The sequence below is a fragment of the Larimichthys crocea genome, chromosome III (genome assembly GCF_000972845.2).
Source record: "Larimichthys crocea isolate SSNF chromosome III, L_crocea_2.0, whole genome shotgun sequence".
Lineage (NCBI taxonomy): Eukaryota > Metazoa > Chordata > Actinopteri > Sciaenidae > Larimichthys > Larimichthys crocea.
This window is the reverse complement of record NC_040013.1, coordinates 12382175-12409784: the sequence shown is the minus strand read 5'-3', so window position 1 is coordinate 12409784 and position 27610 is coordinate 12382175. Positions and strand designations below refer to the sequence as shown.

At 41.2% G+C, this 27610-nt stretch overlaps 1 protein-coding gene across 6 annotated transcripts in view; it reads left to right on the top strand.

The window, feature by feature from the left end:
• The window catches only part of micu1 (mitochondrial calcium uptake 1), a 31048-nt gene extending 7204 nt beyond the window's left edge, over positions 1 to 23844 (top strand). Inside the window, exons 4-14 of one of the 6 annotated variants that reach the window (XM_010730270.3) lie at positions 1683 to 1845; positions 4540 to 4583; positions 7944 to 7955; positions 14102 to 14155; positions 14832 to 14946; positions 16341 to 16423; positions 16821 to 17021; positions 18724 to 18861; positions 20323 to 20431; positions 22635 to 22724; positions 22936 to 23844. In XM_010730270.3, the coding sequence (XP_010728572.1) occupies positions 1683 to 1845; positions 4540 to 4583; positions 7944 to 7955; positions 14102 to 14155; positions 14832 to 14946; positions 16341 to 16423; positions 16821 to 17021; positions 18724 to 18861; positions 20323 to 20431; positions 22635 to 22724; positions 22936 to 23099 (1173 nt within the window). In that variant the 3' untranslated portion in view covers positions 23100 to 23844. The remainder of the gene's footprint in view (positions 1 to 1682; positions 1846 to 4539; positions 4584 to 7943; positions 7956 to 14101; positions 14156 to 14831; positions 14947 to 16340; positions 16424 to 16820; positions 17022 to 18723; positions 18862 to 20322; positions 20432 to 22634; positions 22725 to 22935) is intronic. The other 5 variants (XM_010730284.3, XM_010730278.3, XM_010730299.3 and 2 more) reach the window with 5 other exon arrangements.
• Positions 23845 to 27610: the final 3766 nt, after the last annotated feature.

Below are 27610 nucleotides of genomic sequence, written 5' to 3'. Positions count from 1 at the left end.
GACACACATTGGAAATGAGCATGCACTGCGCTGGCACCATAAACAATAAAAATGTACCACCTGTAAGATTTTATTGCTGTTAATTAGGCAGCAATGACACAGTAGAAGCAGAAGAACAAAGGGTCTTTGATACAATGCCAAATAAACACAGTCTGTAGCTCTGCATATTATCGTTGGAGGACCAGGGAGAAGGAAAGTGGAAGAGCTGTGAACAATAGTTTCAAACGTAATGTGATGCAATGGTGAATCCGACTCTATGTGCTGTAGATATAGAAATTGTGCAATCGCTCTTGCCTCAGTAAAAAAGCTAGTAGATGTCTGGGGAGCAAACACCATGGGATTCACTAGTGTGTTTGTGAAAACATGCTGTTGGTGTCACCTCACTCACTTTGTTCAATGAAGAGTCCTGTTAGAGCACACTGAAGTAAATCCTGTGTGTGTATATATCTGCATATGTTCAGACGGCACTTGAATTGATTGAATAATGTTGAAATTTTACAGTGGGTATTGTAGGACGTACTTAGATTTATCTTTAGAAGATTTATTTTATTTATTTTTTTTTCTTCGAAAGAGACTCTCTGAATGATACCATTTCAAATGCAAAATAATGCGGCAGGAAGCATTTTTCGCGTGTTTAAAATTCAGTGCTTTCACCCTCTTACTTAAAATTTGATTTACCACTCTTGTCTCAGATGTTGCACAACTGTCTTTGAAAATCAGAGGGGAAAAAAGTTACTTAAATTTCACCCGCCTGGTTGTGTATGCGCATTTTTTTTGTAATGGAAAGAGATGGCATAAATGGCTAAAAGCTTAAAAGAACTGGCTTTACTCTCCATCACTGTGGGTGATGCTGAGATCAGTAGTCTGTAAATCTGAGGAGATGAAAGCCAGAGAGAGATGACAGGGTACCCCGGGCTTTCCATCAGTCAGCCTCTCCAGCATTTCCACATGACTGTCCTATAACCTCTCATCCATACACTGATGGTTGCCTCTTCTGGGGGACACGCTTCTGGTGATTTCCCTAAAGACCAATAAGCTCTGCTAAAGAGGGTGAACCAACACAGAAGCACGAAATCACATCTACAGAATCAAGATGGGAATCTAGCTTGATCAAAGTCTGTGTACACTTTCTCCCTCGCTCTTTCAGTTATCAAATTAAAGTAGATAACAGTCTCCAAAAGTTGAAGCTTTTTCCACAGGGAGTTTGTGTACTGTAAACAATCATTCAGCGTCACATAAAATAACCTCCTGTGTGGATTACAGCTGAGCACAGCTCCCAAGCACCGCTCTGTCAATTTCTGTTTTAAACTTTCTGCTAAAAGGCAGATGGCCGTGTCAAGACAAACATTGACGTAGCTAATGTTTGTATCACAGCTGAATGAAGAGCGTTTTTTTTTCTGTATTTTCCAAAATGTTGCTCTGTGGTTGTCACAGCTGTGTGGCTGTGATCTTTTTGCAGTCTCTCCTGTCAGTCAGACTGATCCTGAAAAAACGGTATTTCCTGTTCTAAATATGTGTTAGTTGCAGTAGTCAGGAGGTTAATATGGCTTGCCACCAGGAGTCACAACTTGTTTTCCTGCTAGTAGTCTTTGATTTGGTTGATGTTTGGATATATTTGTGCGGTCCTCATGCCTAATATGTTAAAAGTTGTCATTAACTGGTGTTTCCTGTCTGGTTGGCAGGTGATGGAGTATGAGAACAGGATAAGAGCCTACTCCACTCCGGACAAGATTTTCCGTTACTTCGCCACGCTGAAGGTCATAGGCGAACATGGTGATGCTGAGGTCTACATGACGCCCCAGGACTTCATACGCTCCATCACACCTAATGAGAAGCAGCCTGAGAGTGAGTCTCCTCCCTGTCCTTTCACCACCTTTGATTCATCATTGACTTCTTTCCTCCCACTGACATGCTTCAGTTGTTTTCTTTGATTTTACTGAGTTGGTTCTGTAAACTCGACCAAATGTTTAGACCCTTCAACAGTGATTGTAAATACACCTTGGCGACCTTGCGTGCATCATTGGTTGTCGCATACATGCAGGTTTATGGTGATCGGTTAGCAATGCTGAGATCAAATCTCTCCACTGGTAGAGCATTTCCCAACACAATCCTTCATCCAGCTACAGGGACACTTAGCACAGGCTTGGCAGTTCAGGGGTTATGACACTTTGCGGTAAAACAATCCTACTGACCATGTTCACAAGTATGAAGGGAGGCAGGAAGGGAGGGAGGGAGGGAGGGTGGAAGTGACAGAGCTGTCCGATCACGCTGAGTTGAGGGGAATCACAGCACAGCAGTTGGTGCATCAATTAACAGGTTCAAACCGGAGCAGATCTCAGGCGTCACACATGGAGCCAGTGAGAGATATTTGATCTGCAGCCATAGGAGGGTTTGAAAGGCAGGGAGCTTAACTTGGCATAGACGTGTTTCAGCACCACATCTTGTCTTTATCTGTCATGATCTGCTTATTCAACACTAAAATTCACTTAGATATTTGTGACATTTTATTGGATGGAAGTATATTTGTCTCTGTCACACACTTGTTGTCGAATGCTCAGTGCATGAGGACTTTTACATCCTTCGATTTCATCCACAGTAAAGGAAGCAAGCCTGCAGTAAGCACTTAATAAGGACTTAGCTTGGCAAGTCACGTCTGTGCTGACTTTCCTGCTCACCTCAGCACCTCCATCTGTTAACCATGCCCAAGACTTGGCCTAGCCTGGCCCCCATTGGCCTTCCATTCTTAGACCCAGTACCTCTGCTCCCCTCTTGACGATTGGCCAACTCTTTCTTTCTTTATGCTCTCTTTTGCCCTTCCAAACAGGAATAAAGTAATAAACTTAGCTCTGTTAGATAACAGCATCGGCAAAGCTTGGCATGTAAAAATCAAGAGAAACAGCAGTTTATGTCAGAGCCTCTTCAAAAGAAAATCCCAACCCAAGTGAGGTAAACCAACAGACTGCCTGGTCATGTCTGCTTTTGTTGTTTTTAATACTCAGTTTCTGGCCCATAGATGATGAATAACCAACAGGCCTGATGAAACTTTTATAAGATTTTATAAGAAAGTTTTAACTCCACTTGAATTGCCTGTTTGGGTAGAGTCTGAAAATTACCTACTGCATTTCAGTACATAGACTGAATCCTCAGAAACTCATAGTACACATAACATCCCCAAATCTGTCCGTCCAGGCTCACAGGGACAATACTCCTGGTGCTATCATGTGGTCTTTATCAACTCATTAAGTTAGAATGTTAATTTTAAAACTAGGATGTTGCCCTTTAATAGAATATGTTCTGGTAAAGTAAGGGCTGCTGGATTGATGAGCTGTGTCCTTTCAAATACTGTCTAGGATCTGCTGCCCTTTTTCAGGTACATTTGAAATAGGACAGCTCTAGAAATGTTGGCTTGGGGATCAGCGATTTAGTCCCTGAGTGGGGAATCTCTGGTGATTTTAGTAACCGACCTGAAGTTAAAGTATAATTGACTAAGCAGAAGAAGGCATTAGGGCATTTGCATAGGTCTTCTGTGATTAGGTGATCGGTAATTCTTCTGAAGTTAACCTCAAACAAAATTATGATCTTCACTTAATTAGTGTTCAGTTTAATGATATTAAACTCTAACCGTCGCTCTCAAAGTTAATCTGATTTGAGACTGTTCAAGCAGGTTATTGTGCTACTAGTCTTTCGGTGTGATCTAGAGAGCCTGTGTGACTCTTGGGGAAAAAAAAAATCTCTCAAATACTGCATGCTTCATTTAACAAGACGAGAGCTGCTGCTTTGGAAAATAATCACCTGAACAAGGTTAGTTTGTTTGAATCACATTAATTTGGAGGCAGGATTGTCTTTTTTTACGCAAAACTTCATAACTCATGCTTGAAGTATATTTGATTAGGTTTAGTAAAAAGTGTGGAAAATCACATTTCATGTCATCTTTCCAGGGAGAAGAATTGTATTTGAATTGATGCCTTTTGCATATAAAGACATGATAGAAATAAATATACATTAAAACTGACAGGACCAAAGACCAGAGCACAATATAGACTGTTCATTTTCACCTGATCCATATGTGTGCTTCGTTGAAGTCATTATTCATTGGGTTAGCAAGATATAGTAGCATTGATTTCCAATAAACCTGTTGAACACAGTAAGATACATAAAATATATAATGTGAGATACATATATAAATATAAACAATGACTACTATTGACCTTGGTGTGTGTGTTTCAACCGGATCTATAAATAAACCGTTGTTGAGAACTTTGTTCTAACTGATGATTAGAAGAGTTGAAGCTGAATGCTGATGACTGTTTATTTTAAAGAATCTGCAAAACAGAAATGGGTTGTTAATGACTATTATTAATCTCAAGCACATGTCAGTGATTACCAGAGGTTCAGTGATGAAAATGCATTTGCTTTGCTTCATCATAGGCATAAATCTTGATGCCCCCACTGTGTAACTAGTCTGCCACACATCTTTGTTATTTGTCTCTTATATGTATGACATGTCTAGTTTATTTTCTCTTTTGGTCTCTTTTTCAGATCTGGGGCTGGATCAGTTCATTGTGAAGCGCTACGATGGGAAGGTAAGAAATATGTGTCTTTGTGGTAAAGAAGATCAAGACAGTCAGTGGTAGGGAGTTTTTATAATTATGTCTTAGAAACATTTCTGTTGATGGATTTCTTACTATAAACTAATTGAGCATTGTATTATCCAGAAAGCTGTGTTTTAATACAGTCATACAAATGAAAACAAAATATGATGATGGGCAAAACATTGAAGCCCAGTATTTAAATGAAAATGGCACAAAGACAGTTTATTAAGTGCTGAAACTGAGAAATTGTATTGCTTTTGGAAAATGATATGCCCATTTAAATTTGATCCTTACAACATGTTTAAAAAAATGTTCAAGAGCTTATTTCTTTTCCCACTGCACAACTTGCTGGTCTACCTAAGTGGTTTATTACGCAGAGTAGCTAATGTCAGTTACCAATTCATCCAAAAAAATAATAATAATTAAAAGAAAAACATTTCTCACTTACTCTAATTACCCATGGTGAAGACAGATATTTTCAGTTTTTGTGCCAAAGTTTTAGGATGTCTGCCATTTCTACCACTACCCAAACACAGCAGATGTTGTTTTTTAGAGCACTGAATAATGTAGTTTGAAAAACAGTAACATTTCTGTGCAGAAAAATATTTTACTATTTCACTCAGTTTACATTTTATCATAAATCTGTCTATTAACTCTGAAATATCTTATTGATCCTATCATCAAACAGAAGAAATTGAGCGAATGACCTCTGCACTACATGTTTAGGCTTTGTACGAATGCAGTGATAGTTCATCAAAGTGAGGTTTCGAACGGTTTCAGTGCTGAACTCAAATCTTTATGAATGCTGCATTATGTAATAATGAAATCCTTTGAAATGCAAGAGAAGAACCGCCACATTCATTTCATCTTTTATGCTCAAGTGTCATCAAAGAAAATGGAATGGAATGGAAAGAAAACTGGAGTGATGTATAAATTGAGGTGACAACTCAATATCATGGAAATATACAAACACTCATCAAGGGCGGTTTACAGCATTACAAAAGATAGTGGAGGAGATAGGAGAAAACACCATCACATTCTGTCAGCCGAGAGTGCAGAAATGAATAGAATAAGCTGAGAGGATAATACGAGAGTGTGGACTGGCATTTCTGGGTTTACTTTTTTGTTTGTAGATATATTATATATATTTATAGATATATCATATCTGAGGTTTCGTAGGAGAAGAATGTGAATGATACAGATCTATATATTAAAATTTTGTTGAAAGGATGTTGTTTTTCACACACCATTCTCTGTATACTATGTTTTTCTTTGCTTTGCTGTCTGCTGCTCAACCGTCAACTCATTATTTTCTATATGTCACAATAATTGAGACTATATCTTGCTTTCCAAATATTTTTCTTTTTTCTCTGAAAGTTCAGAAAAAAGGTTTAAGAAGAAGAAATGTACTGTTTTCAACCTGCACAGGAATCCTATAGGTATCTGCCTAAAAGCATTCAGTAAAGCAAACCTCATTTAGAAAAGCCTTTCTCTTAAACAAAGCAGCCCAATGCTTGATCATTAAGAGAGATGTGTGTACAAAGTAGGCCTGCCCAATGCATAATGACCTATTTAAAGACAATAACAGCAGGTGAACTTTAGACAGTGTAGCCATCCACCCCTGACCACAGATTGACTTTAAAGCGAGCTAATCTCTGAGCCCTAAATCACCACCATAATTATTTTCATTACTGCTTTTCTTGATATTGATTCCTGACCATTACTGCCCTCTCACTGATCCCAGGGAGCGTCTCTCACACCAAGTAGCCAACCATCCTCATTAATTTAGTATTAGCTAATCACCAATGTGGTGATTGTAATTTCTAAACTCATTAAAAGATGAAAATCCATCAGCCGTGGGCCTGGTATGGTGAGGACTATCTGTACCCAGTCTCCATGTTGTTGTCATAAGTCAGTAAAGCTAAAGAGAACTCATTGTTACAACTTCCCTGTTTACTGACCAGTGCAAAACAGTAGTGATTTTACTAAGCTTTATGTTGTAAAAGAGCTCTTAAGACTTTAATTCACCCATATTTCAAAAGCATATTAACCAAAGAGCTTGAGCTTCAGACTAATCAAGTGAAATTTGGTTATTTAAATGTCATTCCTATCTCCAGGTCACATGTCTCCTTTATTTGCCAAGCAAATCTGTGGACACATGGTTTCCTCTGATACTGTTTTTAGCTTTGGTTGTCCCCTGAGATTTTCCTGCCATGACCCAGAGCTCCACTCCCTTCCTGGCCCTGCCCAACTTTTTTTCACCCCCTGGAAACACATGCCTCTTCCTCATTGGTTTAATGGGCACCACTAGCTAGTTGGTAGGAGGATTAAAATATTACTGTTTCCTGCCAAGAAGCCATGAAATGTAGTTCACATGGAACTTAACATTATTGAATTAGACAGATAAAAATAGTTATGACATGTACAGTGAAGAGTGTATATCTAGTGTACAAATCATGAAGTTGATGGATGGTGTGGTGAAGTACAAAGGGAGCCTTTGAGCTGGGGGTTGGGTGGTAAACTGCAATGAAGGGTAAGGTCAATGGCAGAGAGGTGTACAGCATTGTGTGAGAGTAACATGAGAGCTCACTTAAAGAGAGTATTTCACTTCCCATGCTTTTATTTAGAAATAGCCAACCCAACTGGGAGATTTGTCACATACAAACTGTTTTGGCCACGGTAAAGTGGAAGAGTGTTTTTAAAAGTGTATGTGTTACCTCTCAGTTGGATTCCCCTCCCCCAGCCGCTCCTGCTGACTCTAATTTGTTCCAGGTTCAGTCTGTATGTACACATTACATGCCCTGTATGGTTGTTTAACAGCTGCTGTTCATATTGACTCACCTTGTTTGGTTTATTTTTATTTTCCTGTCCAGAGGAACACAGTTATTTTAACCTTTAAGTCTTTTAAATGGGATTGCTTGTGTTTGCTCCAACCAATTGTTTCATCACATCTTTCTCTGCCGTTAATTCATTCCATCTCCGTGTTTTTTCTCGTCCTGCCCTGGTCTTGTGAACATGCTTTCATGTGCTGTAAACTTATGTTGATGTGACCTGACGTTGCCATTGTTAACTGTTGATTATTCTCTCGTGCTCTTATCAGCCGTCCTCTCTCATTCACATAACGAGTAATCCCTCCATTTTCTCTCTCTTCCCTTCCTCGTGAATAACCATCGTCCTCAACTCCCCGTCTCCCAAAATCCCAACCCCCCCCATCTTTCCAACTATTGATCCCCATTCTCCACCCACAAACTCCCCGTCCCTCCTCCTCCTCTTCCTCCTCTCCTCTTCTGTCTCCCCCCCTCCCTCCTTATCTCCTTCCCGTTCTGCCCCTCCCTCCCTCCCTCTCTGCAGGACTTCTGGCAGGTATGGGGTGTGTGCCGAGCAGCATGTGTGCACCTGAATGAAAAACTGCACTTTGTAGTCACTACCTACTCCCTTCCTCTGATTTACTTTTATCCACTTCTTCCTCTTAAGTCTCTGTTTTGTCTCTGTCTTTCAATTACTCACTCTTGCACTCTTCTGTTGTAATAAGGAGGGCATAGCTATTCATTGCTGATAGTCCAGGGGAACAGCTAAGTAAGTAGTGTGTTTCTGTATTTAAAACATCTCAGCTTCAGCAAGTGTTACGCTAAAGTCACGACCTATATTTTCTAACAAGGAATCAGTAGGCTTGAATAAGTAAATGTTGACTTTCTATCCAGCTTTTCTCACCACAGGGTAAATGTGCTGAAGGTGTTGTACACAGCCTTGAAGAGGGAGGTCAAACACTTTGAGAAAAGGAAGTCGAATTAAGCACCACAGCTGTGTTTTCTCATACAGTAAGGCAGATTATATCACGACCACAGAAAGTACTTGTGTCTGGTTAGCTGCTCAACAGTTTAACCACAAAAGCATTGTAAAAGCATTGTTGACTTAAACTGTCGACCTAACAGTACTTTTGTCATTGACCAAAGTCTGTTTCATCATCTATCTTTAAACAGACATTCGAGACCGTTGATGGAAAGTGGTCCATGGTATAATCACTCTGAGATGTCCTAATATGGAAAATAACAAGCTCAGTGGAGGCAACACCACTCTCCTTCTTGCTGTGGTGTTCATCACCTTTGCCGTATCTGTTAATTTCATATATCAGGACACACAAGTTGCTTATATTACTTGCATAAATGTGTATGACTTTGTTCATTTTAGCATTTACATGCTCCTTGTTAGTCCTCTTTTCATCTGAGAAACCTTTTGTGATTCAAATGTTCTGTTATACACATTTATGTCGGTATGTATAGATAAATGAGCTTTGACCTATAAGCTTTGTCTACTAAATGATTTGGCCTTTAAGCACATCTGAATGCCTCCTTCAGTCAGGATGACATGATGAAAAGCCAAGCGTAGCAAAGGGCAGGTTACGACCTGTACACCTTTTTATTAAGATGGGGAGTGTCAGAAACCGAAGCAGGTACGCACCCATTTGTGTGTGTGTGCATGTGTATCAAATATCCAAACTCAAACTCTGTATTGTTTTTGGACGTTGTGTTGGAGACCTCCCCGGTGCCCTTTGTATAGCTTGTTGGAGGCAGCTGCGTGCCATGCTACCCCCACCACCACCCCATCTGCCTGCTGAATTATTGAAATTGAAGACTTTATATTTTGCCTCTACAGGGATTATTAAACGCTGCAGCACTGCTACATAATTTACGCGCTAGTCAGTGCCTAAAAGTAAAGTTCAAATACATTTATAGTCAAATTTGCAGTCTTACAGAGCTGAGATGCAGAGCGCAGCTAATATGAGTCATTCATAAAGATTCATAATTGGTCAATGCCAAATCATAGCATCGCTGTTCCCCTGCACTCCCTCCGTCTTGCTTTATAAATCTTCTCTACTTTCTTTTCTTCTAAGAAGCATCAGCTCTAGCTTACCACACGCTTTGGCACTCTAGCCTTTTTCCCCCCAAGCATGCACTGCTCTATTGCCTGTGTCTCATGGAGAAAGTAGCTGGTGGTGGCGCCCCCTCTCTGTGCATGGTGGCATCACAGGGTGGTTTTGGGCCCAGAAAAAGACTCTTGTTAGCTAACATCGAGGCTGTATTGATGTGCTTGATAACCTTCACAAATCCATCCTCTGGATTGTCCAGATGTCAGTGCTGCATGATTTCTGTAGAGCATGGTTTAGAAGGCAGGACTTACTCTGTACAACTAAAATGTATTTAAAATGTTCCTCTATGCCGTGGCCCTCTATGTATGTAAAGCCACAGCCTCTGCCGCGTGACCTGCTGCTACGACAGAGAATGGACACCTGTCACTCAGAGGCAGTGTGAAAGGGGGGCTGCTCCAATGGAAACAAGCCTCTTGTCACACCAACTGTTGTCATTTTTCCTCTTTCTGATTTCACAGGAAGCTCCCAGGGGATGCTGTTCAGACTATCGCTGCTCTATTCCTCCAGCTTCTAACACTGTCTTCTCACCTGCTTTCTTTGCCTTCTCTACCAATTTTCATCTCTATAAAAGCTCACACACACACTTAATCTTTCTGTATCTCCTCTCCTATTCTACAGTAGTTGAGGTTGGGTTGTCGTGTCAGCTAATTCGGCTCCCCCTCCCCTCTTGTGGGACAGCTGCTATTCCTCAGCGACCAAAATTTGTTTATTGAGCGTTCCACATCAGGGTCCATTATTCTGATTGTGCTCCCAGAATAATTATGAGTTATTAACAGTACACCTGCTTTGCAGTTACCCCTGGGACTAGAGGTGGAAAGCTAATACATTAGTGTTCTCTCCACCCACACACCCACCGGCTCACCTACAAACGGTGGTGTTTTGGTCCCAAGGTAGCATCATAAACGAGGAGAAAATATTACTCTTGCCCTCTCTGATTGTCTGTGGTGTTCAGGTACCTAGCAAGGAATCGTGTAGTGTGTGTGGTTTTCTTTTTTTGGGGAGGCTTGGACTGTAGGCATGATAAGACCTCTCAGGCTCAGACCCAGGATGACTTTACTTTCAAGTTGGTCATCCTAAATTCCCCCTACTCTGAAAATCACATTTTTCATTGTACCTGCCAAAGTGACCCCAGAGCCATCATCACACAAAGCAGCATAAAGGTACTGATCCATATTTAATGCATTAATCTCGCCCCCACCACTGTCTGTCCATCACACTGTACATCTCTCTTTTTTTTAATCAGCATATCCCTGCTGGTGTAGCGCTACACTGTGCCCAGTTCTTTTGAAACTTACCTGTACAAAAGATGAGAGGTCGCTCTGGGACAGACATCATTCAAGTACACACACACTCACTACAAACATGAATGCGTTGACAAAGAGAGTAGGGGCAGATTTCCTCTATTTGCAGGATGAGCTTTTCATCTTCAGTGGCAGGTCTCAGCCTGGACCCATAAATTCATCTCTTTGTTGTGGCACTCAGAAGAGACCATGCAGACAACACAGTCATATGACATTATCTAAGAAAAAACATATATCTGTGTTGTGATAAATATATTTTTAAAGCTTTAACACAAACTACATCCAGTTATTTCATCATCTGCTTCCCTCTTTTCCTCTCTCTTCCTTTTGAGGTTTCTGTTGCTGCAGTGTTGGACAGGGTCACAGATCTAATTAGTAATAAAGCACTGCAGTTGGTACAGTTGGTATTGGAGAGGGCCAAATCTGAGCTGACATCAACTCCTGAGCCAAGCGCATAGCCACACAAAATGCTGGTGTAAATAACAAGTGTGATGCTAGCACAAAATGGATGGGTGGTACATGACATATTTCTGGTATCCAAACGTCCATGTTAGAAGACTGCAGTATAGTGTATTAAATTATGTTTCTCAATAACCATCACCAACAGTTCAGAAATATATGCCACAGCTGTGATATAATTAAATGCCATGTAAAGATATTCTTTATATGTTTGAAAGTAAAAGAATGGAGATCATTTATAGAAGCTTTGATCATTATATAAATAAATAAATAAATAAATAAATGTGTTGCTACAGGCATATAATTCCCCAAGATGTAACAATGAAATGTGAAAAGACCTTTTTATGCAGTCCAAGTTTTAAGTCAGTTTTCAGTGGTGCAATTAGAAAGTATTTCTTAGGCACTCATGTGAAATGAGCAGGAAGAGATCCAGCCGTGTTTGCATTCATGCCTCTAGCTGTGCTTGACTTGCATGGGACTCATTTGTTGGACTCTTTAAGCTTGGGCAAGTTGAAATTTGGCCATAGCAGCTATCAGGGCTGTTCTGTAGCCTGGTGCACTGGAGAGATTAGTCCTGACCAAACTCTTAACCCCGCCTATGTGTGTATATGACAGAAGTACATTTGACTGTCCTGCCGCCAGGGCCATCTTGCCGGCAGCTCTGTCAGTACAGTGTTTCTGCATCAGCTCACATGCTAGTGGGTTTGTTCAGTCTGTCGTCTGGATGCAGCCCATGGAAGTTTTCCCAGCGTAGCTGACACATACCGGCAGACATAGGAACACATGAGCAGGCTCAAGGCAGAGATTTAAAAAGGAACATGCACACAGACAGCTATGAAGTTGACACTGATCAACAGACACGCACACTGACAGATGAGGCGTTAGCTGTTAATTAACTTGAGTGCTGCAGCAATTAGGATTACAGTCATTTGAAGATCACTGCTTTGGGAAAAACCTACTATGAGCATTAAATACAGACTCCAGTGTAGTAGGGATCTTATTAGTGACTGCAGCAGCATGTTTTATGGACGTAATGCTCCCTGGGTTGATGAATCAAAACTGATGAAATACTAAAGAGATGAGTCTGCCTGGGGAAGTAACCTAATAGGTGGATAACTATTTCTCTGAATTATACAGTATATCCATTTTTTTACAGTTGAACTTTAGTGGGAAGGTGAGGGTTTTACCAGTAACAGAAAGATGGAGGATGAAGATAGGACATGATCTCACAGCAGAATCACAAGCCTCACAGAGAAAGGCTTAAAAAGCCAAGATAAATCCCACAGCGCAGCTTGATATACACACTTGCCATACCTCTGTGTCTGCTTGAGAGAGCACACAGTGTTGCCTCATACATTTGTTGGGAGAGGTGTACAGTGTTATAGCACATTGTGTATGTGAGAGAGAGAGCAAAAGAGTGAAAGTTATATTGTCAGCTCAGCAGTGAAGTCTGGATAATAAAAGAGGAGATTGTCTTCTCTCCTTACTGGGACACAGGCTGCGTCAGAGTAGCTCTGCGTTTGTGTGTTTATTGGCTAGTATGCCTCTGCACAATCTGAGAGCCGAATGTGAGGTTTGGTTCCACTTCTTTGGCCGTTACAGTTAGACCTATTTTTTGTCTATTCTGCCGGGGTGTTTTTGTCCTTGACTCAGGACACGATAAAAAGTGAGTTATTATGCATAATGTGCTGATCATCATAATGAGGCCCAGTGCGTTTGTATCTCTAATGTGCGTAGCTCTCTGTATGGTCGTGAGTGCGTGCTTCCCCATTGGAACGCACACACTTCTGCAGCTGTTTGTGTGTTTTGTTTTCTGTTTTGTCGACTGGCATTCGGATTCTGGTTCACTGCAGGCCTAGAAGGCTTACTCTGTGTGTCATCGTTCCAAATTCAGAGCCTGATACCAACCTCTTTTACTCTCACCCACCCTTTCTCCCTATACTCTTTTCACATGATCATACCTGTCTACATACCTTTCTAATAATCACTCACACTTGCAAACACCTGAAAGCCTCCAAATCTTCCATGAGTAAAAAAAATATACTTTTGCTATCTCTCACTGTGTCTCTTTCTCGCAACCTAGTAGCACTGCTCTAAAAATAACTTTTCTCTCTCTCACCTCTCTCTCTCTCTCCCACTCCCTTCTCCCTTATACTGTAAATGTAGATATCATCAATAATAAATGTGACAGTAGAAACCACTATTTTCTATATTTGCATCACTGACGTTAACAGTCAAGATAGGCACAAATCAGGGATAGTGATACACTTCATAAGCTTATACCAGTTGTATTTTTAGGAGCCATTACACAGAGTGTATCTCATGAGGAGGGAGTCGGTGTACGGGGGAAGAATTTGAAAGAATTTGATCATGTTATACTGTTAAAGGGGATGCCACCAAATTTTAAATTCAGATATGTTTTTTCCCAATCAGTTTAAGTCCATTTGCTTCACAGGAGGGAATAATTATTGATTTGCAATGTCCACTGAGCATACAGCTGTGGTGACAATAGGGATACATTTTAGGGATATGAGTCTTGGCTTTCTTGTTTCTTTCCAGTTTTGGCAGGCATTGTTGTTCATGCAAACATTAATTACAGACTGTAGAGATGACAAGACCTATTTGAATTCTTAATTTGAGTGGTATCCCCCAATTATCTTGTTCTGAGCAAGATGTTTTTTGTTTGTTTGTGTGTGTGTGACAACATGAATGCACATGCGTGTTTTTGTCTTTGAAGGCCCTGCTAAAGACAGCAGAGGCCCCACTGTTCTCTAACTGTTGTTCCTCCTCCTTCCTCCTCTTCTGAATTGGACCTCTTACAGACGGAGGTAACTCCAAGTGGGCTCAGAGTGGCCCGGCCACCAACCTTCTTCAAGGCATGCTCTGTCCGTCTGTCCACTCTGTTTAGTGGAGTGTCCTACTTGTGGGATACTGTCTTTTAAGTCTCTATCACTGAGTGTGTTGTGTGCATGTGGTTAAGTCGCACTTTCATGCAATGCTGTGAGTATACACATGCTAACAGGAGAAAGCTGTCAGTAAACTGCGTTTGTGTGTGTGAGAGAGAGAGAGCTAAAGTCGCTTTATAATGATTAATATATTTGGATTGTGTTACAGATATGGTTAATCAATAGTGTGTGTTTGTGCTACAGTCTCTCGTGATGTTTTCCCTCTTTGTGTTTCACACTGTGAGTACAGCCTCTGGTGGATAAGTACTCGAACTGACCACAGACTAATTGTTCATCACTATCGCCTCACCTGCCTGTACGGCTTCATGTGTATGCAGCATTTGCATGATTGTTATTGTGACAAACCGTCTGTCCATTGTTATCTTTATGCACCGGTGTTATTTTTAATGTGTGTGTGTGTAAGTACAGTATGTGTATGCATCTCTGTGTTCTCTGATTGAGCTTCACCCACAGACACACACACTTGCTTTCACACACACAGAGCCACACCTGGGGCAGCTGTAAAGGCTATAAGGCTTGTGCTGAATCATGTGAAATGTTTTTAATATAACTTCCCTTGTTTTTTTTTCCTGACCTGGATGAGCAGAAGATCGCCCAGGAGAGAGAGAAGTTTGCAGATGAGGACAGCATATTTTACACACTGGGAGAATGTGGCCTTATCTCCTTCTCCGACTACATCTTCCTCACCACTGTGCTGTCCAGTAAGTACATAGTTGAACTGTACATCTGACTGCCTTAAAATCTTAAACACTAATCACAGATCTCTTCTGTGTCTTCTCTGTCTTCTGCTTTCTTACTGCGTCAGTAAAGCCAGGAAGTGAAAAGGAAATACATTTTCTAATGATATTATTAACCTGGCTACAAGTCTTTAGTAGTATGATCTTCAGGTCTGTCAAAGTTATTAATGTGCCTCAACCAAGCTAGCTGCCTTCGAGATGTTGTGTTTCACAGACCAAGTTTGTTTTAGCTGCATCAATCATTGATGGCGGTAACAGGGAGTCGATTAATGCACCATTTCTGAATGTGTCAAAGATCATGGTAATGAAAATGAAGCTGCGGCTCCTTCCTGTAGTAAACTTTTATTCCCCAGCTTAGCCCAACCATTTATCATAATCCGTTCATATGGAGAAAATCTCTGGGGAAGTTCTCAAGGACAAGTCATTTTTAAGCAGATGGGCAGTACGCCTTATGCTTGGTTTCAAACCATTTAACACAACCACAAAAATAGTTCAAAGGAGGACATGTAACAGGCCTTATGGTGGTGCATATTTACTGCTTTATACAGTGTGAATCCTTAGACAAGACAAGATTAATCTTTAATATTTCACTTAAAGCAGTTGGGTGGTTAAAGCTGGAAATGGTTATACAGACTACAGTAGTAAAAAAAAATAGAGTCTGAATGTCACAGTCTTAAAATAGAAAGCAATAAGGGTATAAAACGGTATAAAAATAAATAAAAAATAATAATAAATGTAAACATGTATCTATATACTGGCTGATATGCAGTCGACAGAGGGCCATAGGAATCTACTAATTTGTGCAAATTGTTGGAAGGAAATGTCAACATGTTCACATTTATTAAAGGAGCTGTGTAAAACTCTAGATGGAGGTACTGTTTGTTCAACCATTTCCAATTTTTGTTAGTTCTGGCATTAGACAGTGGGTGCTAACACCGTAAATGCAGCTTTGTTGTCATAGTGTAGTGGATGTTAACTAGCATATTATGTACAGAAATAGCTTTGGCAGCTGTACAGAATCAGACTGGGGGGAAAAACAGGTATGCAAATACAAATTCAGATATCATTGGTGCAAATTTTATATTTCAGATTGGCACATATAGACACATCCTCTGTGAGCAGAGGTTGGGGCTGATAGTGTAGTTATCACTGTGCAGTCCGATGGCTCAAAAAAGAGCATCTAAACCGTCCCATGTTCCACCACTGGGGTCCAAGATGAAAGCTGAAGATATTGCACAATCGATGTATAACTTACCGACTCAGTATTGAACTCTTTAGCTGTTGTCTGAGTCGATTCAGTGTGACATGATGTTTTCATATGGTGTTGTATTGATTTCTGAATGTGTTTTTGTGTCCAGCTCCCCAGAGGAACTTTGAGATTGCCTTCAAGATGTTTGATCTGAACGGTGACGGAGAGGTGGATCTGGAGGAGTTTGACCAGGTTAGACTGTGATCGGCAGTCACCCACACAAATATGCGCAAAATCAACATATTGGAGGAGACACAAGGTTAAAACAGCAAGCCCACACATGCAGGCTGTGCTTTAATGTCTACAGTAGCTCCTGATTGCATTACAGTAAGCAGTAACACACAGTGACAGGCAATAAATGTAGGTCCCTTCATTAATGTGCAGCACTGTGACATTTTCTTGGAGGGATAAGTGCTGTGCTCTGCACTCTGTCATATATCAGTATGTCTACCACTGGATCTGATGGTGTTTATGATATACAGCATCACATGTATAGTGTTATGTAGATAGAAGAGAATGAATCAAAGTCCTTTTTAAATGTAGCTGCTTTGTAATATGACATTTGACTTGGGATCCCCTCCATCTTTAGGTCCAGAGCATCATTCGTTCCCAGACCAGTATGGGCATGCGACACCGCGACCGCTCCACCACAGGAAACACCCTGAAGACAGCCGGCTGCAGCTCTGCTCTCACCACCTACTTCTTTGGAGAGGACCTGAAGGGAAAACTCACCATCGGTAGCTTCCTGGAGTTTCAGAGGAAACTGCAGCATGATGTTCTCAAACTTGAGGTAATGGAAGAAGAAAAGGAACAGGGAGAGTATTATATATCGATTAATTTACTGTACTATTGTGTACAATCATAATAAATTAATTTAAATGTTACAGCTTAGTGTAAATCTTAGTCTCCTCTGCAACCATTCAGGGACTTGACAACTTCCTAACTCAGGGGAAGTAAATTAGTCTCCCAGTAAACAAACAAATAAACAAAAAAATCTCCAAGAGCCAGGGAGAAGCAAGGAGGCAGTGACAGGTGAGCATTATTCACAATACAAAAGAAAACACGGGCAGAGAATGACAAATGTGCTGCTTGGATTGTCTGTCAGCACCGGTCAGTGTCACTCTCAAAGCTGTGACAGTTAAGAGTAAAAGATCCTCAGAGTGACACCAGATTTCCTCCCCTGCCTCTACAGTAACAGCAACTGATCAGTGTTGAGCATATAGTTATTCTAATCTATTTAATCAGCGTGGGTAGTGCCTAACTGATGCATTGAGGCATAATGGACCTGTCATCTGAAGCTCCAAGAATAGGACTCATGTCTGAACGCGTGCCAGAAAGAGTGTGTTACAATATAAAGCTCAGAGAGAGAAATCATAACAGCACAGATAAGGTTGACACTAACATCGTGGTAATGCAATCCAATACCTGAAGTCTTCCTCTGACATGCTTGCCCTCGCTTCTTTCTATTTGCTGAGTTTGCAGCTCATCCTGGGCCATATTTCACCTGCTGTAGCTGTTTCTTTTTTGCTGGGTTTCGAACTTCTCCTCCTCAGTTATTTTCCCTTATCCTTGTTTTTCTAACTCCTATAATATTCCCTGTTGATGAATTACAGTTTGGTTTCAGAGTCTAAAATATATATTTTCAAAACGCGGGGAAGGAAACCAATTTTCTCCCTTTAGCAACCCTGTATGTCCAGAACCAGAGCTGTCCTACAGCTCCTACTGGCTTTTCTGAGCTTTGTACTCAGTTTCTGCTCATTGTTTAGCTGCCCATCCCGCAACTTTACCGTTCACACTTATAGTCTCATAGTGTTGTTTCTAGCAGCAGAAGCAGACAGCTGTTTTCAGAGAAAAGCCAACTGTACTCTGTCTGCTTAGCACCATACAGCAGACACAGTTAGCAACTTAAGCAGCTAAAGAGCCACAAATTTCCCTCAGGGCTTGGACTAGACCAGAAAGAGTTCACTACATCAACTTAAAAGGTGTCACATGTCAGTGTTGTGCTCTCAGCTTGTTTCTACCGCCTCAATGACCCGTTCCAAAAAACAAAATCAGCGTTTGCAGGTTTAATGTGACTTCACCTCACAAAAAGTAGATCTTCTATGGTTGCCCTGAAATATTCTCTCCAGGCTTAATTTTGGCTTAGTCATGAGCTGCCTCTCGCAAGTGGGACAAATTAACATTTTGAGAGGTCGGCACGTTCAGATAGAAGGGAGGGGAGCCGTGCAGCAGCCTCAGACATAAATCGACTGGACTGATCTGACACAGTCAAGGCCCACTGCTGTAAAGTCATGCTCCAGTAGGACATTGTAAAAAATAAATAAATAAATACACATGCAGATTTAATACCAGCTGTAAGCATGATTCAACTTGAAGCCTGACACCAATATTTACTGTTTCCCATCTTCCCATGTCCTCCTCCTATTGATTTGTTTGTCCCTTTGCATAGGACTCAATCTTCACCATGTTGTTCTCTTGCCCTTCATCTCCAGTTCGAGAGGAACGATCCTGTGAACGGCAGAATCACCGAGAGACAGTTCGGAGGCATGCTGCTGGCCTACAGTGGCGTCCAATCTCGTAAACTCAAGCAGATGCAGAAGGGCTTGAAGAAGATGTTTAAAGATGCGCAGGTAGATACATGATATAACTCTGACATAAGTGATTGGTACTCTGTGGTTATATATGGTGCTAGATTTGCTGGTGTGTGTGAGTGTTTTAACTAATTGGCCAACATGCAGCGATGGTTGACAGACAGTGGGTACCCCAGGGAAAAGGAGATTGTGCCCAGGACATTGTGAGAGTGGGGATAAGAGATAATACATCATTGGGAGAGGACAGCACATTCAGAGGCTGGTGTTATCCACCTGACAGGCACTTACTCTCTCTACCTTCCATTAGCTCTGTTTGTGGTGACCAAATACAGAGCAGACAGTGCTCGGCAGAAGAGCATAATTAGTCGATCTCTCTTTGTTTCTTAATAAGCCCTCTCTCAGTCAGTGCCACAGCCTCACACCGGTTGTTTGTTTAAGGTTTTGAACCCCTTGTCTACTATTTTATCAATCAACAGCTCCTTATTCAGTTTAGTTTACTTCAGACTGAGCACAGTCATGTAAGATTTCTTACAACATAAGAAAATGGTGAAACACAGTCTTTCACTGTACACCACCACATCGCTCTAAGCAAGTAAAATAGCTCCACTGGGACAGACCAGACGGGAGAAAAAAGTACAAACATTCAAGATCCAAAGAGCTTGAAGCCAAATTCAGTACAGCCTTTCCCTTCTTTCTGTTTCCATCGCTTTGCATGAACCTTGGTTCCATGCTGGTTCTGTCTCACTGTAATGAGCCCCATCAGTCAACTGACTGAAGTTACACCCGTGCATATCCTATCCCCAGAGGTGTCACAGCAAAATACCTCCTATTTCCTTCTTGTTTTTTGTTTTTTTTAGAGTGAGTGTCACATAATAGCTTGCTGATATACAATAAAGCACCACAGATGTCAGACAGAGCTATGATAAGCCAAGTTTGATGGTTAAATGTGGTGATTAGCAGAGGAAGGGAGACAGAAAGCAGGAAAGCTGCTGTTCTTCCCAGGCATGAGAAAAAGACATGGCTGGGTGCTGCCAGTAAGGAATTAAACTGCAGTAAGCATCTCTCTCTCTCTCTGTGTCTGTCTGTCTGTCTGTGTGTCTATCTGTCTGTCTCTTTCTGTCTTGGTCTCTGTCTCTCAGCTTTGGCATAACCTGTAATGTAAAGGAGAGAAGTGTTATTTACCGCCTAAGACCAGATGCTCACTTTTCTTTGCAAATTGGCTCATCAGCAGTGTAGCAGCTGTGTGTCTGTGCATCTGTTTTCAATATGTGCATGTGTGTCTTTTCCCCTATGGGGCACACTGTTCATCCACTCACTGTCTTTCCATTTGTGTCACACTGACTGAGTTGCTCCCAAAATGGCATTGGTGTAGTTGCAGCGCCTGTCATGAAAATATTTAGCTTATTTTTCACAAGACTGCAGTGTTCAAGTGGTTCAGGTAAAACTGCAGGAAGGATTTGTTCCTGATTTGTCAAACATGTATTTTCCCATCTTGTGCAGGGCATCACGTTTGAAGAGGTGGAGAATTTCTTCACTTTCCTGAAGAACGTGAACGACGTGGACACCGCGCTCAGTTTCTACCACATGGCTGGAGCCTCCATAGATAAAGGTACACCCACATTTGCCCTTTTCCATCTCTCATGCTCTGACTCTTTCCTCCTGATTACTCCCCTTTAGACTCAACTGTTGTCACTTTTATCCTCTGTCTCTCACTGTCTCTCAGAGCTGTTAACACTCAGCCAGCCAGATCTGCTTCCCACATCTCTTTTTGCCTGGCTTTGCTCCCAGTCCTTGCTCAGCCATTTGTCATCCGTTTGTCCATCCATCCATTTATCTGCCGCCTCCTCCTCCAGGCCTGCAGGAGAGCGCATGCTTTAAATTCCAAGAAGCACGAACATGCACACATGACAAATTACTTCCCACTTGATTGTGCGGGCCACTAATGCCCACTGACACATGCCAGCATCGTCAGTGGGGGAGGGAGAGGAGCGTTGGAACTGGGCTGTACATAGTTCATCTTCATAAATAGAATCATGAATTCAGTTTAATTATAATGTTTAATCACGTCAGACAGTCAAAATGTGTCTACAATGGTTATTCAACAAGACAAATTGTGAAAAGGTGTCCAGTCATTAAATTATCTTCATCTATTTTCCCTTTGTTTTCCTCAACACTTGTTTTTTTACCGAATTCATTTGTCTGTCAGATCCGAACAATGAAACTTTAGTGAAAGTTTAATGTGAGAGCGGCGCAGGCAGCGCAGACCTGTAGCTTTCATAATATGGCATTTGTTTGATGAGTCAATGTTTTCCTTGTTTATAGCTATGATTCACATATTCAATAAGCCTCCATATGTTTTCTGTCAGCACATCATTAGTTCTGATTCAGTAGCGGTATTCAGCAGCTGCTTTAAGGAGTGCTTGGTCGACCCTTAGGTACCAGCATGTGGTTTCATCTCAATGTCTACACCCAATATCTAACGAGCCTCTATGTGTGTGTGTGTCTGTGTGTGTGTGTGTCTGTGTGTGTGTGTGTGTCTGTGTGTGTGTGTCTGTGTTGTGGAAGGGTGCAGTGGGTCTGTGGAGAGCTGCCAGGCATACGTCCACAAATTATCTCTCCCGTCGTCCGTGCAGCAAAACCATATTCCTACTCTTCATGCCTAAAGGAGCTCTCGTATTTCTGTCTTGTCTTTTACATCTTTGTCTCTCACTTTCCTTTTTTTTTTCATCTTTTCCATTTGGCTCTAAACTCTGATGATTTCACATCCTTTCAGTACAGTTTCTCCTGTGTGGGTGCGATATCTGAAACTGCACATTGTCTTTCTTAAAGGTAGAAAAAGAAGTCCACTAATGAGATTCTTGATGGAATGATTCAGCTGGGGTTTTTTTTTTTCCTCTTGCCATTTGCAGGGAGATTTAGTCAGACATTCTTCTTTTCATCCAAGCTCTCTCCTCTTTCTCATACTCCTCTGCTTCCATTTGCTCCTCCACTTGTGCTCTGTGAAGTCTGAGGATCAATCATATCAGTTCAGACTCGTTTTTAATCACTTTATCATCTGTGTGTTATTCTGAAATGACCCTGAGACTTTTTTTCCCTCCCTCTCTCACTCTCTACACCTTCCCATCCCCTCCCGCCTTCCACAGAGTTCCTACGCAGTATAGAAAAGTATGGATTCTTTTTGTAGTAATCTGTGGAAAAAATAATTCTGTTTATTATTTATTCTGTTTTCTAAAGCCTGTTTTTCATGGCGTTTGGAGCAGGCAGCCAGCATAGCCAAAATATTCACAACTGTGTGTTCGAACGTGGGCCAGAGCGAGTTTGTTGTTGTGAAAAAGCAAGGCAGGACGTATGGTGCGTGACTGAACGCACTTTCATATGCAGAGCTGCCTCTACCCTTGTACGTCAGCTCTGCAGAGCTGGCCTTCCAATTCTAAATATGGTCTAAAAAATCAACAGAGAAGTTTGAAAAGTATGTGTAGGAAACCTGCTTCCACCTTTTCCTCATTCTTCCCAGCCAGTCTCATTCTCAGCTGGATGTCCTGATGCTGTCTGCACCTCCTCTCACCTGTCTCTCTCTCCCTCTCTGGCTCTTTCTCTCTCCGTCTCTCTCTCTGACTCTTTCTCGTGTCTATCAGATAAGAGTCTCCCTGGTAAATGGGAGTCCTGCCTGCTATCGATCGCGAGCAGTTTGGCTCGCACACAGTGTCCTCCACATGGGCCATTTATGAGCTGGCTCGTGTGACTCTCACCTCTATTACTCTATCCCGCAAACGTTGAATCTCTGTCTGTGCTTCCCTCCCTCTATCTCTCAGTTACCATGAAGCAGGTGGCCCGCACCGTGGCCAAAGTGGAGCTGTCAGATCACGTGTGTGACGTGGTGTTCGCTCTGTTCGACTGTGACGGTAAGTAACTTGCCGCTTCATCACCGTTCTTCCCTGCAAAATATTTATGGAAAGCAAATAAAGCCTCCTCTGACAGGTCGAAATCCTCAATAAATACAAGCCATCTCCTCCTCTTACTTACTCTTCCTCTGTTATTTCATCATTTTCTCCCCCTGTCCACCTCCTCCCTCCCTCCTTCCCTCCCTCCTTTCACCCTGTCTGTCTTCCTTAGGGAACGGGGAGCTTAGTAATAAGGAGTTCATAGCCATTATGAAGCAGCGGCTGATGCGTGGGCTGGAGAAACCCAAAGATATGGGCTTCACCCGGCTGGTGCGCGCCATGTGGAAGTGTGCCCAGGATACTGCCTGGGACTTCGCCATGCCAAAGACTCAATAAAGACAGAAAGGCAACATGTGAGCAGGAGAGAAAAGGCAGGGCAACGGGAAAAGCAACAAAAGAAGAAAGACACACTCTTTCAGCAGGTCTCAAGAATTTAAATAGACATTTAAATGCAATGAACTCATTAGGACTGCAGCTCTGAGGGGCATCATCGATCATTAACGCATGTCGCTATAGTTCAAACTGTCAATAATAGTGACTGAAGCATGCTGACACAGCGCAGTGTGTCCTGAAAGGCTTCTCTAGTGTGCCTGTCCAAAGCACTGTGGGTGTTTTGTATATTTTCAAATATACAAAGTTTCTATGTTTTATTTTTGCCATATTCTGTAGAGGAATGCAGTGTCAACAGGCGACCTGTCAAACGCTAAAAAACTGCACTTTTATATCCACATTTAACACGTTTAACTGCAGAAGGTGAGACAAGAAGTGGAATCAGTCTTATTTGACCTTCAGCTGTATAAACGCCGCAGCATGTCTGTACTATAACAACACACCCTTAGTTATTCCTTCGGCGGGGCAGAGAGCAGAAGTCTGTAATCTTGTTAGCACCTCTTCATTCGGTCTGCCCCTCTCTTTACACCGTCGTTCTCTTTCCATAAAAGATCAATGATGCTTGTCTTGCTCTACAATGTACTGTTCAAAGTGTGTATTCTTCTAATTATTATTGCTCACTGAAATACTTTATATATAAGATGGATGGTAAAAGAAATGCTCTATTAAAGATGTTTTTAATAATGAAAAACTGATTAGGCTTTACTTATGAACGACTGTTCTGTTTGACTTATAATCTGGACTGTTGTCCTGTCATGTTCTCATTTTCACTCTTTGATTCTTAAGAAAAGTGCAGCGGGAGATTAGCGAGACTAATCTACGGGGCACCATGGAAGTCATTTGTCATGTGTAATGAAATGGGGTGTAACATTCTTAGGCAAAAATGCACGGCTAATTGTATGCGGCCGGCTTTTGACTGTGTGCCAGGAGAAGAAAAAGATTGGTGTGTGTGTGTGAGCAGTCAGCAGTTTTGTCTAATTGAAATGGACAGGATGAGCGGTCCTCGGCCTCTGCTGCCCATTAAAAGATTGTCCTGCAGCCCCTTCCTACACACACTGCTGCACTGGCCTGAAATAAGCTGGTTTGCTCTCTTGCACACATTGTGACAGACAGAAGTGGTACTCAGGAGTGATTGGTTAGGCAGGAGATTAGGTTGAAAGGCCTCTCATCAATATTCCTCACCTGTGTTCTTTCCAAAGCTTAAGTCTGGCATTACAATCACATGAATCTTAAAATGATTTTTAACAAAAGAATCCTCATCCTCACTATTGTATCTACTTTACAATGTGCCCTTCAAACAAGTGGCTGTCCAGTTTAATTTTATTTATTTAGTTTAATTTTAGAAATGAAGGCAACACAGTTTGAGATATGTGGTTTTCCTTTACCATAACTAGGGCAACAGTGATATAAAACGGAAGAGCAGCAAATGAAACCAGTTCATGCTTGGATGCTGTTAAATGAAAAACACATTTTTGTTGCAATTGATTGGTGACTTTTTTTTCTACACTTTTAGCAGCAAAGCAAAACACTTGTGGCCCAGGTTACTTTGTAGTTCTAACATGCAGCCAACATCATCGCCTCCAACTGCATCAAGTCTCTCAACAACAGTTCCATCTGCACAGGAAAATTGCCCAGTAACAGCTTCACAGTGGGTGTACTGCAGCCCCCCACCCTCCTTCTCAACAGCTCAGTCATGTAAACCTTAAGCAAGCACACTCTCAGACTACTGTTGGGAAGGGGCCTGTACAGTGGAGGATTCAGGCTGTCTGAGGGGCAGAGGTGAAAAACATAACAAAGAGTTCTCTTTTTATGTTTTTAGCTGCATGCAGCAGAACAGTGGTGCAGAAAAATCTAGAGTTGGCTCATATCTCAGTATTTCAATCCTTTTTCTGAAGGAACTTAGATGGATTTTTACTTTTTAAAATTAAGATTATTATTTAAGATCTCTCAAGTTGGACACGGTAAAGACATAAACACAAGCTAGAGCCCATATGTCAAGGAGAAGAAAACAAAAACAAACAGAAGAAGCCTGTTAATTATGATCGTTAAAAATGGAAGAAAAACAAAAACAGGGAATTGTATAAAAAGTTCCTGAATGAGATAACAGGAAATAATCTGCTCAAAATCCATCTAAATTGCTCATTTGACACCAACACTAACTTGTAGTTATTGTACAGCTTATCGGATGTTCTGTACTGTTGTTATGCATTGAATACATCCATCCATTAAAATATGCCTTAATTTAAGGCATAATGTGACTGATGAAAGAACCTTTTTGATGGATGCTGTGAGATTTGTACACCTTTTAAACCCATGTTGTTTTGTACGTATTTTAGTTTTAAGATTTTCCAAACCCCCAAATTCACCAATGTAACTGTTAACTAGCTAAATATTGGCAATATATTAAATTTCCAGTGTAAATTAATCAAATGGGACAAACGTTGGACTAGTTTGAAAGCTGCATTCTTGGTTTGTTTAATAGTTATTTATAGAGTTCCACTGACAGCAGGACCGTGCTGACATTCTCATGCATTGGAGTCATCATCTGTTACCCAGGGGTTTTGTGAACTTTCTTTGAAGAAAAAACGAGTTTTGAATAGCCTCAGAAAAAGATCAAATCTTTCTCACAGTTCTGTCTTCCACAGCAGAATATATAGAACTAAGTGGAGCTGATACGCCTACTCAGAAAATATCGCATGGCTAAAATCACCCTGCAGGCCACACTGACAATGTACAAACAATAATAAGAGATAAGACCCACCTCAGTGTTTTTTTCACATAATTAATACATTTAACAAGAGGAGATTTCAGATATACTGTACATGCAATCAGATATATAAATGTTCATGTTTTAAGTGATATAAATATGTTAAACGAGTTGTTGTAGTTGCATTTTAGTCTGTTATCACAAAACCTCTTTCTTGGATACTCATAACCCCGATAGTTCATACTGCTTGAGCAGTGCTGACACTACTCTTTGAGCTGCTGGGTCTCTGAGCCAATGCAGCCAAGAAGGTTGAAATGTGTTGACAATGCTGCTTGGGGGCTTTGCAACAGTGACTTTTTGCAAAGCTATGTCAATGTTTATGTCACTCGTTCCCAAATTCAGGTTTTCTGTTAATACACTGGACTCAAGGATCATGTAGGATTAATGACACTGCCCTAAAATGCATGCATTATTCTTTTATTACTTTTATAAACGTTGTGAGATCCTGAGTCAAGTTTTCAGAGCTTTATTATTTTACATAATATCGCGCTCACACGCTGGCATTCCTAATACAAATTGCATTGTTCCAAGCAAAGAAGGACAGGTTGTTCTGGACTTAATGGGAACTTTGAGAGCACACACAAACTCTGCAGAGGGTGAAAATTGCTTAGTAGGGCCCAACCGCACTGTTCTAACAGGTCATTCATTGAATTGTTGGAACGCAGCATATAAAGCCACACTCACAACGAGCTGTCAATGTGAAGACTGAAACCAAACTTTTGACAGACAGGTTATATTTGGAGTGACTGCAGACCTCCCTCCAAAGTAAACTGCTCACCATGAGTAAGCACAGAAAGGTGCATAGGCTGTATGAAACATACTGTGTGCAGAAGAATTAAACCTCTCTTTCATGCTGAACGCAGCGAGTGCATGCTTCATTAGGCCATTTACCATGTGCCATCTGCCATTATTCTTATTATTGTTGCGCCAGTGTAGGGACAGAGTGTATCCAAGGAGCTTAATGTTGAATCTAGTTTTTCACTTTGTTTCTCCATATGGGGTCAAAAGGAGGGTTATATGGGAAGACCCAATACAATTTCAAAATAATTCTAAAACTGTCTGGCAAGTAATTTAAAGTTGCTGAAATGTAAAATGTAAATGTAATAAAATGAGTATTATTGTCTCTGCACATCTCACCTACTGCAATAAGCAGCCACTGGAAGCAAGAGGCAGACTTTCTAGGCCTGGGAATCTAAAGAAAAAAGTAATTCATTTTCTGATACAATCTACAGACATTGTATTGCTGTCGCTGTCTAGAGGCAGCAGGTTTTTATTGACAATGTGGAAAGAAAACTACCTATCTTTGCTTTGAAAGATCAGGGAGTGCCGCTAAAGGCATTTGAGATTTACCACTGCTGGGCTATAAAATGTTCTGAGACATCCAAGATTCAATATCCCTGGTGCACTGGCAGGTTATGGTGGGAACTGCAGCCGAGTGTAATTTATGTAGAAGTTAAACGAAATGTGTTCAATGAGGCTAAATGGGAACGTATAGTTGAGAATAATGGAAGATCAGACTGAGAATTAAGGCTTGTGGCACCCCATATGTGCTACTTAAAGGATATTGTTGAATGCTTTGTAGAAGGTAAGAGGTAAACAAGTCTAGATCAGATATAGTATGCAGGGCTCAATTCAAACTGAGTGATTGACGATATCAGATCTGTTAAAAGAGGCTGGTTACTGTGATGTC